Source organism: Anas acuta, chromosome 18, assembly GCF_963932015.1.
Source record: "Anas acuta chromosome 18, bAnaAcu1.1, whole genome shotgun sequence".
Taxonomy (NCBI): Eukaryota; Metazoa; Chordata; class Aves; order Anseriformes; family Anatidae; genus Anas; species Anas acuta.
In genome coordinates this window covers 9,749,491-9,768,530 of record NC_088996.1, presented here as the reverse complement: position 1 = coordinate 9,768,530, position 19,040 = coordinate 9,749,491, and the positions used below count along the sequence as shown (strand labels likewise).

General features: G+C 35.9%; 1 protein-coding gene across 13 annotated transcripts in view; it reads left to right on the top strand.

Annotated features, from left to right (window-relative positions):
* BPTF (bromodomain PHD finger transcription factor) overlaps positions 1 to 19,040 on the top strand; it is a 57,011-nt gene that overhangs the window by 5,609 nt on the left and 32,362 nt on the right. For 10 of the 13 annotated variants that reach the window (XM_068655469.1, XM_068655473.1, XM_068655467.1 and 7 more), the window contains exons 2-5: positions 7,029 to 7,851; positions 14,597 to 14,820; positions 16,001 to 16,201; positions 16,715 to 16,903. In XM_068655469.1, the coding sequence (XP_068511570.1) occupies positions 7,029 to 7,851; positions 14,597 to 14,820; positions 16,001 to 16,201; positions 16,715 to 16,903 (1,437 nt within the window). Of the gene's footprint in view, positions 1 to 7,028; positions 7,852 to 14,596; positions 14,821 to 16,000; positions 16,202 to 16,714; positions 16,904 to 19,040 lie in introns of those variants that run through there. The other 3 variants (XM_068655478.1, XM_068655470.1, XM_068655475.1) reach the window with 3 other exon arrangements.

The window sequence follows — 19,040 nt, the reverse complement described above, 5'->3', positions numbered from 1 at the left end:
TAGATTGTTAAATTTAAGCTGTTTGGATTTTTCCTTTTTCCTGGCAAAATAACTAACTCAGGTACAATTGTTGTGGAGCAATATTCAAATTGGAGTTGCACTTAAAAACAGAGTTACAGATGCATCTTATTTCTTCAGAAAATAAAATCTGGAACTGGTTATTTAACTTACGAAAATTGGAAACATGCTGTTTGTCCTGTAGACATTTTTTAAATGAGTTTTTGAAAAGTGTTTTGAAAATTTTGATTTTTCTGTTGGTACCGCTTCTCATAAATTGTTCTCATCTTAAACTAATACCTTTTCATCATACGGTTTTTTCCCTCTCTGGTGTCAGCTGAGCAAAGCTTTCCCAGGAGGTCTACTTTTAATTAAGGAACCAGTTTGGGTCTTGCTGTGACAAACCTTTAGCTATACTCAGGTTTTGCATTCTGCCATGTGGGGATGGAGGAAAAAAAAAAAGTTTTCTTAGCATTTTTATCAAATGTTTTCAGTGATGTCTGGCAAGTCCTTGTGTGTTGCTGCACATTCTCATTTGAAACTCAAATGGTGCAGAGTAGGGTAGGAAACGCCCAATTACTGTAGGTTTATTAAAACCTAACATAAATAAGACCTTGGGTTTAGGAGAGTGGTCAAAAGCCAAAGTTTCTAGGAGGAAGTAAGCTACTCATGCTTCCAGGACATCGTATAATTGCCAGTGTGTTGGTCTTTATGTTGGGAGGTTTTTGTAGTGACTCAGGCACTGAGGCACAAAACTAACCCAGTTCTATTTTACTAACGAAGGAGGTTCATATAGTAGTAGCACAGTTTGACTGAAATCGTGGAACTTGAAGCCAGAATTTATTTTTATTTCTTCTTGCGAACAAATTGAAAACCTTTCTACTTGCTGGCATTATGTGGAGTGTGCCTTTGAGGTTTTTTCTTGTTCTTTTTTTTTCTCCCCTTCTGTGACAGATAAGTGAAGTATCTGAAATTCTGCAGCCTGCCTTTTCTTTCCTTTTTACTCTACCAAGTTTATCCTCTCCATTGCAACCATGAACACAGGCTCTAAGCAGGAGCCTTGGTTTCTAAGTGATGAGAAATTGTGAGGAGGGAAGAATTTTAAGAGAAGAGAAATGACACTAGATGTGAGCTTTCTAGGCAAGAAGTGCTGGAGCCAGTGTTTATTTTTAAGGTCACACTAGTGCAGCTACCACTCTCCCTGTTTAAACAAGACAGTGGCTCTGGCAGAATATTTCCTATATAGAACCTCCATTCCCCTGTCCATTACTTGAAACATGTTGGGCTGAAAAGCTGTGTTTACTACCAGTGTCCATCTGGAGCGAAAGGTTATGTAAGTGAGACAAGGCACAATTGGATTGTTGTGATTTTTTTGTTAGGCTATGTGTGTACGGGAGTCAGCATACAACTAAAGTAGAAAGCATCAAAGTCATATTTAGTCAGTATAAATTTTCAATATTATGGATATGGATGCAAATAGTTCATTCAAATCCTGTTTAAAAACTGGCTACGTAAAATAGGAGATTTGTTAAAGGTAGTGGGAGTATTTTTTTTTTAAGTTCCATATCCTCCTTTGATAAAGAGTTAATAAGTAGATATAACTTTCAGTCTGTAAATGAGAATGGAGATGATTTTTTAGTCCTCTTCAACTCCTAGTGATTTCTAAATTTCAAAACAAGCCAGCATTTAAACCAAACAAGATGAATAGACTGGAATAATAAACAAAAATACAGCAAGAGTTTTTTTAAAAAGACTTTATTTTTTGAAGTGCTTCATTAAATCCTGATTTTGGGTGCTCAGCCTGTTACTTCACCAGTTCAGTGACTTCATTGTATTTTAAATACCATTAGTTGGTTTTGCTTGAATATTTGTAATATAAATTATTTTAATAGATTATGGCAAGCGTAGACTGTAATTATCAATATCTATAATTAAATATGCCATATGAATAAAATTGTTTACTCTTTAATCTTAATTACAGGCAGCTTTTCAACTAAAGAATTCAAAATAGGGAGAGGCAAGTATTGCAGGCTACTTCATCACTTTTGGAGACGACTAGTGAAGGAATGCGATTTAAGAGAAGTATATGCTAGATAAAAAGTATAATTCTGAGACACTCAAAATGGTCTGGGTGCTACAAGTAGTACAGTCATGGCAGCAGGAGGCTATTGGCAGTTCATTTCATCCTTCCAATTAAGCTATGGAATTTGAATGGAGTAGAAGTGGACATTTTCTTACTTTGTTCTGGCCCAAACGTGAAAGTGGAATTTGATTCAGGGATCTGGTTAATATGTAGAAACTAATTTGAAAGTATAGAGTTTACATTAAAAAAAAATTGAGTCTACTTAGGGAAACTTCAGTGTGAGCAGATAGACTTTCTTTAATTAAGGTAAGATAAACCTAGATACAGTGTGATGTCTAGTCCAGTGGTGATGGTGCTTAAAGGAGAACTTCTTGTACACCTGCTCTGGAATCCTCTTGATTTTTCTTATTTCAGACCAAGTAGTCTGATATTACCAAATATTACATTTTCTATGTAAAACAAACAAAAAAACTTGAAGCTATGAGAAGGGAATTCTAAAGTTGGTAAATCTTTCAGGCAAATAATAAAAGTTATTTCAATTATTCAAACTATACTAAGCTGAATTGAGAAATATTAATAGCAGCAGGTGATATAGTAATACAAATTTAAGAAAAGCCAACTCAGTTTTTTTTGAGTGCTCAGTGTAGTCATTGCACTGAATTTACGTTACGCCGTTTTACTTCCATATACTATTTAAAATACATAAATGTGATGCACATATGCAGTATCCCAAATCAAAATGCATGTTTAATAGTATGTAATCTTCCACTGTACAGCCTATACAAGTTTGCACCTGTCTCAAACACTTATATTGAGGTCATTAAACTAATTACTTTTTAATCAATTTAATTAAATTTCACTTAACATATTTTCTTACAGATAATGTTCATGCTTCCATATGGAAGGCAAAAATCCATGACAATTGACGATTACAAAAATTGCCAAGTCCCAGGCTCTCTTTTATTTATATATATAAATTCTGACCATACCATATTTAAAGAGACCAAAGCATTTTTTTTGTCTGATAATGACTGTCAAATCCAGGCAGTGGATGGCTTTTCCAGAAAATACTGTATGTTTGAAAATGACTTATTTTTAGGCACATTTTACATTATCACACCATGTTAGAAAAGAGCTAGAAAAGTTGGATGAGTTTATTGTAGTAAAAAATTTTTCTCAAAATTTGGGGAATTTTTCTTTAGTGTCTGTGAAGAACAGTCTGCTGAATGTGAACTGTGAGCTTCAGAAACCTTCACAGAGGCTGATACTTCATTTAAGTAGTGTGAACTGTATGGATTATCAGCAGCCTACAGAGAAACAGCACTGAAGTAATTGTTATCAGAAGTACAAACGAGCCTGAAGTTGTTAATTGGAGTCCCAAACTGCAATTCTTAATTCCAAAGTGCCAGAAGTTGTAATTTTCTTTTTCTCCCCTCTTCAGTTCCTTATGCTAGTGGCAAGGGAATACACTCAACCTATAAAATTAGACAATTTCAGTACAAACCAGGCTATAGCACTTGCTATTGATACCGTATTTAGTTGGCCTATACCTTTAATTGAAGTTCAACAGCCATTTAGAGTGCTCTAAGATTTATGAGCCCCTTGCCAAAGGGCATCTTATCATTTTCAGCTGGAGATTAGGCTTTGTTTGTTTGTTGTAAAAGGTGTCAGGGGTGGTTTTTTGAGATTAGTTTACACATCAAACTATAAGATATTTAAGCGCAAACTGTTTGGAATTTCGTAATTTCCAGATCACACGTTGTGATTCTCTACTTGACTCCAAGTTCTGTTCAGACTAGATACAGCAAGTATCAGTAATGAATTGAAAGTGAAATTGGGGAGGGAGGGGAAGCACAGAAAGATCTGAAATACCGTGCAGCCAAACCATTCAAGAGAAATATGTCTGGGTACTATTTCTTTCTAAAATATTTTGCATCTTTGAATACTTTCCTTGTTTAGCTCTGGAAACCAGATTATGTGCAGTCCAGAGTTGTTCAAAGCAGCTCAGTGTCTGAAAGGAGAAATTAGTTGGAGCCCTTGAGATACGGCGTGTGATTTATGGTATGGATTGGGAGTGTTGAGTGATGGGATATAATAACTGTGCTGCATACCATCGGGCATAACATCAGCTTCTCAAATGAAGCATGCATTTTATAATGCAATATTTTTCCTTATTGTCTAACCTATTAGATATTAAAATTCTGTTTGAAATTTTTGTGCTTTGTGCCAAAACAAACATGAAAATATGTAAGGTGATTTAAATAGAAGGTGAAGAGTGGTGTGAATAATACAGTCAGCTGATTACATTGTTCTTGAACCAAAGTACAATACTTTGTTATGGTATTTGCTGATGTACTTTGTGTCCTGATATTTTTGTTATATAGCTGTAATTGGATTTGTGCACCTCCTTTTCAAAAGGAAGTGTTAAGAGAATTTCTTTTGATCTTTTCAAAAAATTGTAGCAATAGTAGCAATTAAGGTTTGAATTCTTGCTTCTCCTGTTGTTTGACGTAACATAAATATACCAGTTTTTACCTCTTGTGAAAGAGACATCAGGAAGACGGTATATGGTTTGTCTGTTTTTTCACTGAAGGATGAAAACAATCTAAGAAGGAATCGTAATGTTTGCAGAGTAGAAAAATCTCGAGGAATGAGAAGAAATAAGTAGTCTTTGCTGCTTTCAGCAATGTTCGTACGTTTTTGTTTATCTTTGCCTGAAACTGTCGTTTTTTGTTTTGGCTTTGTTGCTTCTGATTCATTTAAGCCAGTCAGGTTCATCATTATTTGCTTCCTTTATTCAAGGCCTTATTCTTTTATGACTTTACCATGTGACACACAAAATATTTCTGCTAAAACTGCAGACCCTGGAAGGAATCCTAGTTTATATTTCTGCCAGCTTTTCGTGACATTTAGACATTGGGAAGACCATAAGTGATTTTTGGATTATCTGTGATGTCTTGCAAGACCACCTGCTAGGACTGGCCCTATAGCATCATGCAATATTGAGGGAAGTGTGGGACCCTAAAGTAATGTTATCTTTGTGTGTGTGCGTGTGTGTTCTGTTTTAATTAAACCAACTTTGCTTTGTATGTATACAGCTAAGCATCATGATGGTGCAGAAGTTGGATTTAATGTAGATATTTCTTGCTGTAAGAATGCTTGCTCTGTGGCTGTGAAACTCCTGTGTTTTCCTGTGTTTGCCATGATTAAACTTTTTCCACTGATTTGTGCAGCCGCATACTGGAACACAGTCACACAGGCATTCTTTCATTTTCCACAGAACTCAACTGAACTTGGACATTTATTTTTATATGCAGAAGATGTTGACCCATTACTTCTGTAATGGAAACATCTGGCAGTTCATCTTCTATAGTGTTTCAGAGTGCCTAGTTTGCTGCTTAAGATTCATTCCCATCTTTAAAGTCTGAGAGGGGAAGCTGTACCTGCTCTGTCTTGTTATACTTGCTCAATTATTGATTTTTTTGGATTCATTTGGCAAATTATTTTTTACCTCAAGATATTTATTAAATTTAGCTTTCCTTTTTGGTATTTTTTTTCCAGTGCAGTAAAGTTTTAATAATATTTTCAAGTTCAGCAAGATCTTTATTTGTGTGTATGTATGCATTAGCAGAGCATCTTTTCCTCCCCACCCCTTCACCCCATTAGACGTATTTCCTATATTTATGGGAGAAGCGTAGGAGGGAGTTGGGCGGGTTGAACAAATGCCAAGGTGAACCATTACCTATTAATGGTAACATCTAAGATGACTGGAACTGAATTCTCCCTTAATTTCTTTGAGCTAGTTTGAGGGGGGGATCTATTGTTCACAAACTTTTATCAAGAAATTAGAAGTAATTTTGAAATTCCAAAATTGTGGTTGTATCACTCTTCAGTCTCAGATTGTACATGGTACAATATGTCACTTTTTACTGACGTGTGCATATGAAGTTGCTCCTATGGACAGCTTAATTTTTCATTTGGATATTTTCTCTGTGAATCAAATCCTTCCTGTAGATCACTTCTCTGTGTAGAATTGACAAATATGAAATATGCTTTTTGACTAGAGTTGTGGTATGTTTATCAGAGGACCTAAAACATGTTTCATCTTATTTCTTGGTTTTAAACCAAGATGATGGTTTAATTAGTTTGAGGTTGTCTGAATTTTTCTTTTTACTTGTGCTTGGCATCTAGGATACTGTAAAGACAGGAAAGTGTAGCATCACATCTAACAAACCGAATTAATTATGCCTAGTGCCTTTTCTTCCAGTTAGTGGAGCTCTCTATTGTTTCATTGAAGCACTTTTTTAAAAGAATTTTTAAAGCAATTTCATTGGTGTCACATCTGAGTTGTTTCTGGCTTGTTGATATCCAGGAGGAATATTCCAGTTAGAAAGCAGTGGATAGTGATTTAAGTTCTCTTTTTGTTTCAATTCAACTGAATTCATATCCTAAGACATCTGCTTGACATAATCTTCCTTGTGTACTAATGCTGATTGGGAAAATAGCTAGCATAATTTTTATACAAAATACCTGTTATCTGAAGCTTGATTCTTCACGATGAAAGTTAGAATTCCGAGAAGGAATGATGAACTAGTCATGTTGAATGACAATGGGGAAATTCCTGGTGTGATACTTTGGGTGAGGGAAGTGTCTTTTTAACTAATTTAAATAATTGAAATCCTAGATGTCATTTTTAAAGATTTAATAGGTATATGTTGTATGGGAAATGCAAGTACTTTTTAAAGCAAAACTTCAGATACATATCTTGTGTGTTTTGTTTTTATACTTGTAAATTATGGGATTGTTAAGTGATTATCACTTACGTGGCTGTGAAGGAGTGAATCCTTAATTTGCAATTGTTTACAAGGTTTGACACAGTCACTGATGATAGATATTAAACGTGTTGATTTGTGAATGGCAAAATTCTTATTGTTGTTTTTAATTCCAGGTAGGAGAAGACAAAGAGTGCATCGCCCTCGTTCTCCAATATTGGAAGAAAAAGATATCCCACCTTTGGAGTTTCCAAAATCCTCAGAGGACTTAATGGTGCCTAGTGAGCATATAATGAATGTTATTGCCATCTATGAGGTACTAAGGAACTTTGGCACTGTTTTACGCCTCTCTCCTTTTCGTTTTGAGGACTTCTGTGCTGCTCTGGTAAGTCAAGAGCAGTGCACACTTATGGCAGAGATGCATATAGTGCTTTTAAAAGCAGTTTTACGTGAAGAAGACACTTCAAATACTACCTTTGGACCTGCTGACCTCAAAGATAGCGTTAATTCCACTTTGTATTTCATAGATGGAATGACGTGGCCAGAGGTTCTGCGGGTATATTGTGAGAGTGACAAGGAATATCATCATGTTCTTCCTTATCAAGAGACAGAGGACTATCCTTATGGACCAGTAGAGAATAAAATCAAAGTTCTGCAGTTCTTAGTGGATCAGTTTCTTACAACAAACATTGCACGTGAAGAGTTAATGTCAGAAGGTGTTATTCAATATGATGATCATTGTAGGGTTTGTCACAAACTTGGGGATTTGCTTTGCTGTGAAACTTGTTCAGCTGTGTACCATTTAGAGTGTGTGAAACCACCTCTCGAAGAGGTACCAGAAGATGAATGGCAGTGTGAAGTCTGCGTAGCACATAAGGTGCCTGGAGTAACTGACTGTGTTGCTGAAATCCAAAAAAATAAACCATACATTCGGCATGAACCAATTGGATATGACAGGCATAGACGGAAATATTGGTTCCTGAACAGAAGAATCATTATGTAAGTAAAGTAATTATTTAGTGTTTTCTGAAGAATAGAATGGTATTGAATGTATACTTACAAATGGCTGTCCTGTAAGTTGCTGTTTCCATCTTAAAATTATTCTTCCTTTAGATAAGACCATTACTTACTTCTATTTACTAAGAACTCTAAAGACCAAATTATTATTCCATTATTTTCTACAAACTAAATATTCTCATAACTTTGAAGGAGATAAAAGGGGGGAAAAAAACAAGGACCGTTGCTTAATTTTAATGTGTCTAAAACACGTGAGTATGAGGAAAAGAAAGGAAAATTTTAATGAGAACTCTCCAGTGTTCTGTAAAACTTCCTGAAACGTCATTTAACTGACCTTGTTGAATGCACGGCATCTAGATGACTGTCACCTGCTCAGATAGTATTTGGCTTTTGGATACTTGCACTGTTTTGGTGGTCTGCCTTTGAAGTTAAGACTCTCAGAGTCACTTGAGAAAAGGTATTAACCAGATCTATTAACCAGAAATAGGGAAGATACTATATGTAAATTCTTCTGTAGGTGGAAACAAAGTTGAAATGGCAAGATGTGCCTGCCTTCAAGATGTCTTCTACCATTTAAAACAATTTCCTGTTTGTGGTTGATTTTGAGATACTGATGTAATAAACACCAAAAATTACCAAACTCATGAGTGTGGGCATTGTGCCCTATTATGTACCTGAAAAGTTAAATTTAAGGCTATAAAGATATTTTTTTTTTTTTTGGACAGGAAAATAGATCAAGACATGGTTTTCTTATAAAAACCGTTCTAATGTAATCATTTCATTAATGAAGGAGAAACAAAATATTGAAATACAATTAATGGCATGGTTATTTTAGGAAGAATAAACAGAGCTTTTTCTGGATTTCTTGAAATACAATTTTCCATTCGGTATTATAGAGAAAATAAGGTAGAGCTGGATACCTTAACGGAATTTCATACTAGATGTACTACATAGGAAGTTAAGGTATCAGCCAGTGTCTTTTGAAAGGGATTATAAGGGTGTATGAGATGACATCTTTTAAACCATACGCTTCCAAGTCCTCATTTTTGTCCTTTTAAAAATAAATGTCCTTTCTCTAATGTATTGTTAGTTGATACTCTAAGCATTTTTTCTATAAGTTCTTCTTTTGCTTATTTAAAAAAAAATATATATTTTTTTAATTTTTTCCAGGTCATAAATACCGTAGTGGTGTCAGGTAGTTTTTTAAAAGGTGCAGGGAATTTTTTATGCTCTTGCCACTTTTTAGTACTCTGCTCTATCATTCAGATGGATCAGGTGGATGTAATGGTGCATCTGAAGTTTCTGGCATCCTGGGTGAACTTGGATAGGATTGTAACTAAACTGATGAGTGTAGCTGTACTGTCTCTGGACCTAGCATTGTATTTGTGGAGCATTCCTAGGTGGTTTTCATGAGTCAAAGTGAGTCTGGAAGCAGTAAAGTAACTGATCTGTAACAGTATGCTATTAGTCTGCTTTTGTTCCATGGAGCAGACAGTTGCATACATTACACTGGAATTTATTTGGACGATTGTCTTGTCTTGATGAAATGTTGCTCACTGGTGTCCTGTCTGTTGAATCTTCTAACCCAAGAACAATCTCTGTGAGTTGAAAATCTAGTAAAACAAAAAAAAAAAACAACAAAAAAACAATTACTTTCAGCATAAAATCTGAATGAGATCGTTGCAAGTGTAATTAAAGCATTTCTCTCTTCCAAAGGACAAGGAAAAAGAGGGTCTCTTCTGGTAACTACAGAAGAGTACAAGAAAATAGGAGAATTATAGATGAAGGACAAACTCCTCAGGTCTTTGAGAATCAATTTTATTTTTATTTTTTTTTAAAAAAAGGAGAAAAACCTGGTTGTGAAGCACATGCAGTTAATATTTTTTGCTCTAGTTGAACAGCGTATAGATATTCTCCTCTGTGCATGGCTTTCATATCTTTCCTCTCAAGCTCTGAAGGAAAAAGTTGCTCTAAAAATAAGCTTGCCTTAATGCTCTACTGCACCGGCAGAATGATTTTATTCTGCTCACCATTACAAATCTGGGAACTAACGACATGAACAACAACAAAAAAATAGAATCACTTACTCTGGAGGTGATTTTAAGATAAATAGGCAGGCTTCCCCCTCACCCCAGTATGTAGGTAGGTTGGTAATTGTCTTCAACTAAACTTGTGAAACAATGTTTTTTCCCCAATGGAGTGGAGTTTTTGATGTTTGGAAGTTTTTGATATATTCAAGATACTTTGAACTGAAACAAATCATGCAGGTGCTGCTTTATTTTTATAAGTCTATGCATGTGAAAGTTGTTTCAATTTATGCTTTTTTTTGGTAGTACCTTCTATTGCAATAGCAGAGGCATCCTCAAAGGTTGCATGTATGGAATTTTTTTTTTAAATAATTTTGCATTCCTGTTAAGAGTTCAATGGGCAAGTGATTTATGTCAGAAATGGTAAATCAGGTTTTATTAACAGAAATTTTATGCCCTAATGGGGAGTTTATTTGATGAGAAAACACATCACTATTCTATTAAAAATCAAAAATAGATAAGAATAAAGCCACACAACAAAAGGAAAATTTTATTAGCTTTTTAATTTTACTGATTTTTTTGTTAGCGATAAAATGTTTCAAAACATAAATAGAAAAATATTTTAGCTTTCAAAGAGAAGAGTATGTGCAGTTCACCCATTAATTATTTCCTGTCTTTTATATTCTCATGCAGGTTATCTGAGTTGAAGTTATCTGTCCTTCCTGTTGCAGTTAGATACCAGGCCTTCTGCTAGTGTAAATGTACCTGTGCATTCTGCAAAAACAAATTTTCAGAAGTATGTGGTTCGGATTAAAAATTTCCCAAATTGTCCTGATGGATGTACTGGGTAAAACCAGCACAACGGAATGAGAATAAGAAACACATACAGACATTCGGGTATACCTGCAGCAGTGGCACTCCTAAAGAGTACAATGTGGGATATACAGGATCAACCACTGCACTTCTCACTGAGCATAAACATAATTGAAGTTACTCCTAATGTGCCTTTCATGCTAAAGCCATTACATAATGGAACAGAAGCATTTACTATATAACTAAATTCCAGGGAAATGCAACTTTAATTCACATAGATATTAAACTCTGTATTGTCAGTTTTTAATATCCTTTAGATCAGTAGCCATGCTGTATTGCAAAAGCAACCATTTTGCACATCTGTGTATTGAACAAGTTCAAACCACACCTGATGTCTTTAACTGGAGGATAACTCGTAGAATAACCACCAAATGTTAAAACCTGAGATCCATGAAATTATTAAGAAGAATAAAGAAATTGAATTAATGCCATGTGATCAACTATATCAGAGGAAACTAATAGATCTAAAAAAATAATAAATAAATAATTTAAGTCTTGCCGGGGGGGGGTAGAGAACTGAAATCCTATTTTTTTATATTTTTTTTTTCAGAGAAGTTTTTTCGGGCATGTTACTTCCTGTCCCACTTCCCTTTTTGATAGTTATGTTACCATCACACCAACGTTTTTCTCTTATTTAAAGAGTTTTCTACATTGTTATTGTTGTTCAATGAGCCTCTAACTTCCATGTTCATCACTTGTTTAAGCCCATCATTGTGGTTTTGTTTCCCTTTTTCACCTCTTCTGTTTTACAAATAGAGAAAAGTGGGCACTGTGAAGAGGTTCTCTTCCCGTACATACCCTGGAGCAAATCTCAGCAGGATGAAAAAGCAAGAGATAATTCCTGAGGTTTTGTTTCCGTGTTTACAAATTTAGGATGATGTTTCTGAAGGAAGAATAAGGAATAAATCAAGAAAATCAGGACAATCAAATTACTTTCAGATAAAGTTACTTTGCTGCTTCCCAATTTGCATTTTAAGTAACAGTATCTTAATGTTTTGTTGGTAGAGAACAACTGATTATTTTACTGGTAAATGTGGTAATTTCCTCTTTTTTTCTCCTTATAAACAAATGGAAGATTTATAAGTTTGGAAAAGTATGGATGTAACAGATCAAATACTGAGATGCATTGGGTTTGCCAACTGTCTATGAAGCAAGGTGGTGAAAGGTTGTTTGGCCCTCGTTTGATATCAGCAATGAAACAAATTGCTATTCCTGTGCTGTTTGTACCTGCCTCAACCATCAAAAACAGTTTCAGATTTTTTTTTTCTGCTAGATCTGTTGTGCAGTTCCTGTTCTCAGTGGGTCCTCCTCTATTTTCTCCACTTAAAAAAAAAAAAAAAAAGTAAAGAAATCTTCATTTTAATAGAAGCTTAGTTTAAACAATTTTATTAATTCTGCAATTTTTAACTGTATTGCTATGGGATTCAGGAAAGGGTGTATCTACCTCAAAAACAGTTAATTACCATTTTCTAGCATCTTCCATGTTCTAATTTTTATCAGTGTTAGAAGTCGCCTGTAAGGCCTGCTAAGTGAATAGCTTCAGGCAGTGAAGGAGACAAAAAGGTAGGAAACACTCACGTAATTCCTTTTGCTCCCTCCCTCAGCCTCACAATGTATGGGACTGAGCTGAGTGCCCTGGAGGCGAAGCAGTCACCCAGCAGCGAGCTGATGGTGCCTCCCTTGTCAGAGAAGCACTGGGAGTGCTCAGTGGGTGCTAGCACAGCCTCCTTTCCTGAAGGGATAAGGGACTATTTATATAAAGTGTTCAAATTATTGCACAACTAGGTTGTGGAAGAAGAGGTACAAATGGCATATGAATATAGCTAATAATAGTCCGACAAGGTAGGGGCTCAAAATGAAGGTAAAGGTGCCTTTTGATGAGTTTAGAAGCAATTAAAGTTTAAGTTCATCAACAGCACAGTTCAGCAGCTGTGTTCATAAGCTGCAGCCTTACCGGTGCTGCTCCGCCAACACCTTGCTCTTGCCACTTTCATCAGGCATTTGCCAGGGAAAATAGCAACACAGTTCAGAAGGTGTGACTTGCCCCTTCATTTTTGTCCTGTTTTGTTTCAGTTCTCTTTTCTGTCGAGTGTTTTGTTTCACCTTTTTCTTTCCTTTTGCTCTCTAAGCTGTGTTCTTGTGATCCCCTCTCCTTCCATCTTAGTTTTTGAGCATGTTGCTTTCTCTTCTCTTTCTGTGTCTTTTGCCCACAAACTTTAATAAAGGTGCTTCCGTTGCTGTTATTGTTAGGAATTAACTTTCTCAGCTTAGAGGAAACGTAGCTTAAATGTCAATTTTTCTTTAATGTGAAACTCTACAGAATATTCATTGGCTCAAATGATATTGAGCTGACATGTGTAATATGAGGGCAGTCTGTGGGCAGTCTTTCTGAGTTGGGATGTCTTCTCAAAAACTCTTCAAATTTACCATGCTAACCTGTTAAAACTAAAAAGTTAACAGTAGTCTAGGTGAGTAAATGGGTAAGGTAGAAAAACTAGTTGCTTTTTATGAGTGAAGGCCATTCAGAGTGAAATCACAGCATTTCTTTGCAATATACCAAGTTGTATGAGCAAGACAAAAACAGTCTGTTTTGTAACAATGGTCGTGGCAAATCAGTACTTTAATTTTGATTTGTACTGTCGTTATTATCAAGTTCATGGGCATCTTATTTTAGTGCTGTTCTAAATGCGTTCTGCACATATTGCTGTTGTTTTGTAAATAGCATGTGGCAAATCCTCTGGTAGATGACAAGTTGCCTTACAGATGTTCAGATTTCTGACAACCTGAGGCCAATTTTTCCCATCTTTAATGTATAAGCCATGTGGAGGCAGCCAGTAGAGTGGAATACAGAGGAAAAATTACTAAGTTAGATCTTTTAAAGTACAATCAGCTTTCCATCCCCACTGACAACTTGTTTTAGGGTTATTAGTGAGCCACGGGCTAATAATAGGTAGGGCAAGTGTAGCAATAGCTTAGTGCCTCTTTTACATATGAAGGCCAAGCTTATAAATCACGGTGTTGCCTCATACCTCATTCACAGTCTGGGGAGTGCTAGGGCTGTATTGCAGGAGTGGTCCTGCCCACGGGCGGGCTGAGCTGCTGACCGGGAGCTGCTGAGGCAGGCTGGAATGAAGCAGCCTCCCGCAGAGCCATGTGCAGTGTCCTCCTGAAGCTCTGGGAGAGCCTGCTAGTCAAAAAATGTATGGAGCACATTTGGGTCCTATGCCTGGTGGAGATGCTCTTGACGCTGTGCTCCTCTCGTAATTTTCTTTATGCTATCATGAAGTACCCCAGATAATAAACGTGGAAATTCCTTCATCTCAGAGGATCGTATTATGTTTGTTTTATGTGCTTTCTGGTGCTTTCACAGGTGAATGCTGTAGAGATGCTAATAGAAAATATTTTATGAATATGAAGTTCCTGAATTTCCTGAATTTGCAGCCAGAAACTACCTTTTCTGGATTCTGGAGACAAGTACTCTTTCATTTCAGATTATTCAAGACTTAGTAGATTACCGGTTACAGTAGTATTAAATATAATGAGAATGAACCTTGTTGCCAGATTTGACAAACCAGTTTTAAGGAGACTCTTCAAAAGCTCTCCTGAGCAAGTTGTCATGAGAACTTCTGATGAAAAAGGGAAGGGAAGCGAGAAATTATTTGGATACTTACGGGGGTGTATATGAGTGTCCTCATGTGCTTTGTTTCTGTTTGTTTATTCGCGTTCAGGTGTTGGCATTAATATGTCTCTGCAAAAAGTAGGGTGATAACCATTTTTGTAATTTGTCCAGATATTTAAACATTAATATTTTAAAAATACTCTTATAGAGAGGAAGATTCAGAAAGTGAGAAAGATAAGAAAATCTGGTACTATAGCACAAAGATACAGCTGGCAGAGTTAATTGAATGCCTAGACAAAGATTACTGGGAAGCTGACCTATGCAAAACTCTGGAAGAAATGCGTGAAGAAATTCATCGGCACATGGATGTTACAGAGGACCTTACTAATAAAGCACGGGGCAGCAACAAGTCTTTCCTTTCTGCAGCAAATGGTAAGCATACTCAGGCTAACAGGAATAGATGTTGCACTTTGAATCTAATAGTAGCTCATATTTATTGTATTGTAAAGTGCTTATTGGGCTAATGTGACACTACCAGTTATTTTCAGTGTGTTATTAAAGTTCTTGTATTTAAAAAAATAATAAAGGTAGATTTCTGGACATACAGAAAGATTTTTACATCAGTTAGCCAGAATAACTATTTTTGATGTTCACTGTCCTTTTTAACAGTTTAATTACAGATTATACCTGATAGCTTGTTTGTATCAAACTGCATTTCTTTGATTTAGCATGGATTTTTGACTTCAAATTAATTTATAGTGAGTGACTGACCTAAAGGAAGTGTTTTTTAGCAAAATGTTGAGCGTCTTGTTAGCTGGATTTGTTTGGGAAAACTTATGACTAAATGAATGGATGTGTGGCAGGAAATTCTTTTACATCCCACTCCATGAACGTAACACAAATGCTTGGAGCCTGGTCAGTGCTTGTAGTACCACTGTTCCCACTATCCACAGTTGGATAGTGAGTATGGAGCTCCGAAGAAGCATCATGCTGCTGTACCAGCCTGGATATGTAGTGATGACTTCTTGCAGGCCTGTGTCTACATCGTGTGTTCCAGGATGTCCTGAATGATTCAGATTTTTGATTTGCTTAGGGTGTGCCAGATTGTGATCATTCCAAGTGTTGGAGTAGGGCTGTTAACTGTCAAATGTTTGTTGATTTACTGTCTGATACACATGTATATACATCCTCATAAACATTTAACAATTGAATAGGAGTTGGAATGGCAAAAATACTGAAGCTCAAATATTGGCTCCAATATTATGTCAAGTGTGGAGGAACACATATCTTTCCCTGCCAGAAGTTAATCAATGTACCTTGGAACAATAAATAGCTATATAAACTTGGGAAGGTTTGAACTTTGGTTCTGGGGAAGGCGTGAAGGTTTGATATTCCGGTTTAGAAATGAATTTGTCATCATTATGTGGATGTATAATTTGAGAAATCGATTATAAGACCTTTGGAATTGTTGCTTTTAAGGAGGAAAAAGTGATAAGTTGGATGTTACTTTTTTGTCTCTTAAATGAAGCAGTATTTACGCCATGTTATTTTTTCGTCCTTGGCTTTGTAGGTGGTGGTTTGTTGTATATTGATGACATACATTTTATTGTAGATGAAATTTTGGAGGTTATCAGAGCAAGAAGAGGAGAGATAGGGGAAGATAGAAACACACCAGCTGATGAGGCAGAGAAAGCCAAGAGTGATGGTGAGAATGACCAGACAGATACAGATAAAGGCAAAGAAGAATCTGGAGACCAGGATAAAACTGAGGAAACACCCACTGAGCAAGATGTGGAAAAAGTGAAAACCGAAGGTAAAGGAACTATCACTGTGCTTTTACAACTTCGTTTAAGTAGATTGATGCTTCAGCTAAGAAGATCCTCACATTTCTTGAAGTTAGAATATTTTTGTCTGATTCTTTTAAGTTATTTTTAAGCAATAAGAAATATTTGTTAATTTATTTGTGGTTGTATGTTATAATTGTTTATTTTGTTAAGTAATTTCACCAGTTTTCCTTCTTTTCAAGTTAAATACAGCTAGCTTGTCGATACCTTGGCTTGAGGTACAGTAGACATTGACAGAGTGTGATCAACAAGTTTATAGTAAGCAGTATTACACAAAACTTTTTAACATTGCTTTCCTCATCAGAATTAAGTAATTTGAGTGTTAGACAAGACTTTAGCATACAGGGGGGAGAAGAAAAAAAAAAGCTCAGCAGTATCAAACAGACAAATTTACTGAAGTTGCTTTCTATGGGTGACCCCAAATGACATCCTAAAACATAATAAAGAATATCCCTAAAGTTTTGTTGTGCGTTTTACTATAGAGGCAACAGTCGTTGGGGATAAAAGTAACTCTGTGACATCAAGCACTGACGACAACAACACAAATCCTTCTGCAGGAGAGACTAGTTGCTCTGAAGGGAAGAACGCAATGGGGTGTCAGTCAGAAACCCTTGATAGCAACAACATGGCAGAGAAGAAGGTGGCATCAGAGCTCCCTCAGGAACTCTCAGGTACAGAAGGCACTGTTACCAATGCCTCTGTAATTTGGGTAATCTGTTCAGTTTTTCCTATCTGGTTTGTTCACTAAAACCATTCACAGCGAATATCACTCATGCTGTTTGCTTGCAGTGCCATCCTTTACTGCTACGTTGTCATTAACATTTCAAAGTTAATTTTCTTGCAACTAGTGCTGGAAATTTGTGGTCCTCCATGACATCAGCATTTGTTTCCATGCCTTCCAAAGATGACTATGGCTAAGCTTTTTATGTTCTATTTTCTCTATATTTTATTTTTGCACAGTAATCCATAATGGTTGTTAGCATCCTATCAAAATTTATTTCAAATTCTAATTTGCTGCTGACTCTTATTTTAACCTCTCATTTACTGTATAAATTACTAACAAAGTATTTTCACTCACATAAGTAAACCATCGCACTGAGATCTCAAGATAAAATTGTCAAGCTTGCTGGGAATTTTAAACAGATTTCAGAATTGTATGCATAGAGGCTCTTGTGTTATACAGTGTTTTCTTCTGCCATGTCAGTGATTGTAAAGTGATAATATACTGTATTTAAAGAAAAAACTCTTTAGGAATGAATGGGACTTGATTTGGTGTAATGTAAATTATCACAGTATTATTTTAGAATGATACTCTGTTACAGGCTTTACTACGTAACCAAAAGTTACTCTAAACAGCTGTTTACCATTAAAATGAGCAGAGTTTTATACTCATCTTTTCAGTTGTTGCAAATACAAAAATAATCAAATTGTAACATAGCCACTGTGTAATGTTTGAAAAACTGGTAGTAAATGTTTCTTCTCCTACAGAAGTAGTTCTCTGTTCAGGTACAGATTTCACTTAAACTTGTAGATATGGATGCGTCTCAACTTTGTAATAAATACTTTTCATAGAAGGGGAAAATGAAAGTTAAGATGAAACCATAATCTGGGAGCCTTTTAGTATGCTTTTTAAATACAGAAAATGTGCTACTGCATGGACTAAAAGCATATACTTTAGACATTTGATCACATACTTCTGCTTGTACTCATTTTTATTCCATTTTAAAGTTTTAAATAATTGATAGAGATTTAGTGGAGAATATTTGTATCCTACAACTTTGTTCCAGACACATGTATGGGTTCATGCTTCCTTTTAAAAAAAATCACTTTATGCAAAGGTGTTTCTTTAATACACTTTTGCTGTTACTTTTCTCCTTCCAAAGCTGCTAACCTGGTTTTAAATTAGTGGACTTTTTCTGTAGGAAAGTATGCATGTGTCTTTTGTGAAGGGGGTTGTTCCTCAGGTCTAATTTACTACATTTATAGTGATATTTGTGTTCTGTTATGAAAAGTTCAGTCTGAGACTCTTATCTCAGAGGAAGGGAGAGATACTGAACCAGTATCAGTAAAGCAGCCAGCCCCAGAGAGAGGAAAATAAGATTAAACTGCAAACCTAAACAAAAATATCTATTGCAATCCTTGTTAAATGTAACATCGGTATTAATCTTTTATTTTCGGGTCTAGTTTGGATGCTTCCTTTCTCCTCCAAACAACAGGCACCAAACGGTTACATTTTTCTCTTACTAAGAAGGGAAATAGACCAAATAATGTCAGTCACCTGTTGGGAAGAGCCAGAAATCAAGTTGTGTTTAGGTACAGGATCTTCTAAGAATTGGAGAATGATTCTCAGATCTTATGACCTTTCTCCTAGGAGTGAACATTTCACAGAGGGAAGGTTTTGGTCTGTTTTCTTTTAAAGATAACAGAATCCTTGATGTTTTGAAAGAGGTCTAAAAACAGAAAAATCTTGTTTGTTGGTTTTTTTAAACATCTAAGCAGTGTCTTTGCACAAAATTCAGAAGATACTGCTGTTGGAAAGGGTGGTTCCTTCGTACAGGGAAGAGAGTGGTATTTCTAGATAGCTGCAATTCACTGATGGTTTGGTTGAAAGGCTGTGCTCGGGCAGTGTGCTCTGCTGACAGGTGAGGTGGCAGTAACATCCACAGCTGTCCAGAAAGACAGTAACAAGGACAGCTGAGGACTGAGAATGCATTTGTCTTACTGAGCTTGAAGCACTATCTAGACCTAGCAGGTTGTAAGAAAAGCTGATATTTTAAGTTTGTAGAAGAGTTTAGATATAGAGTGTTG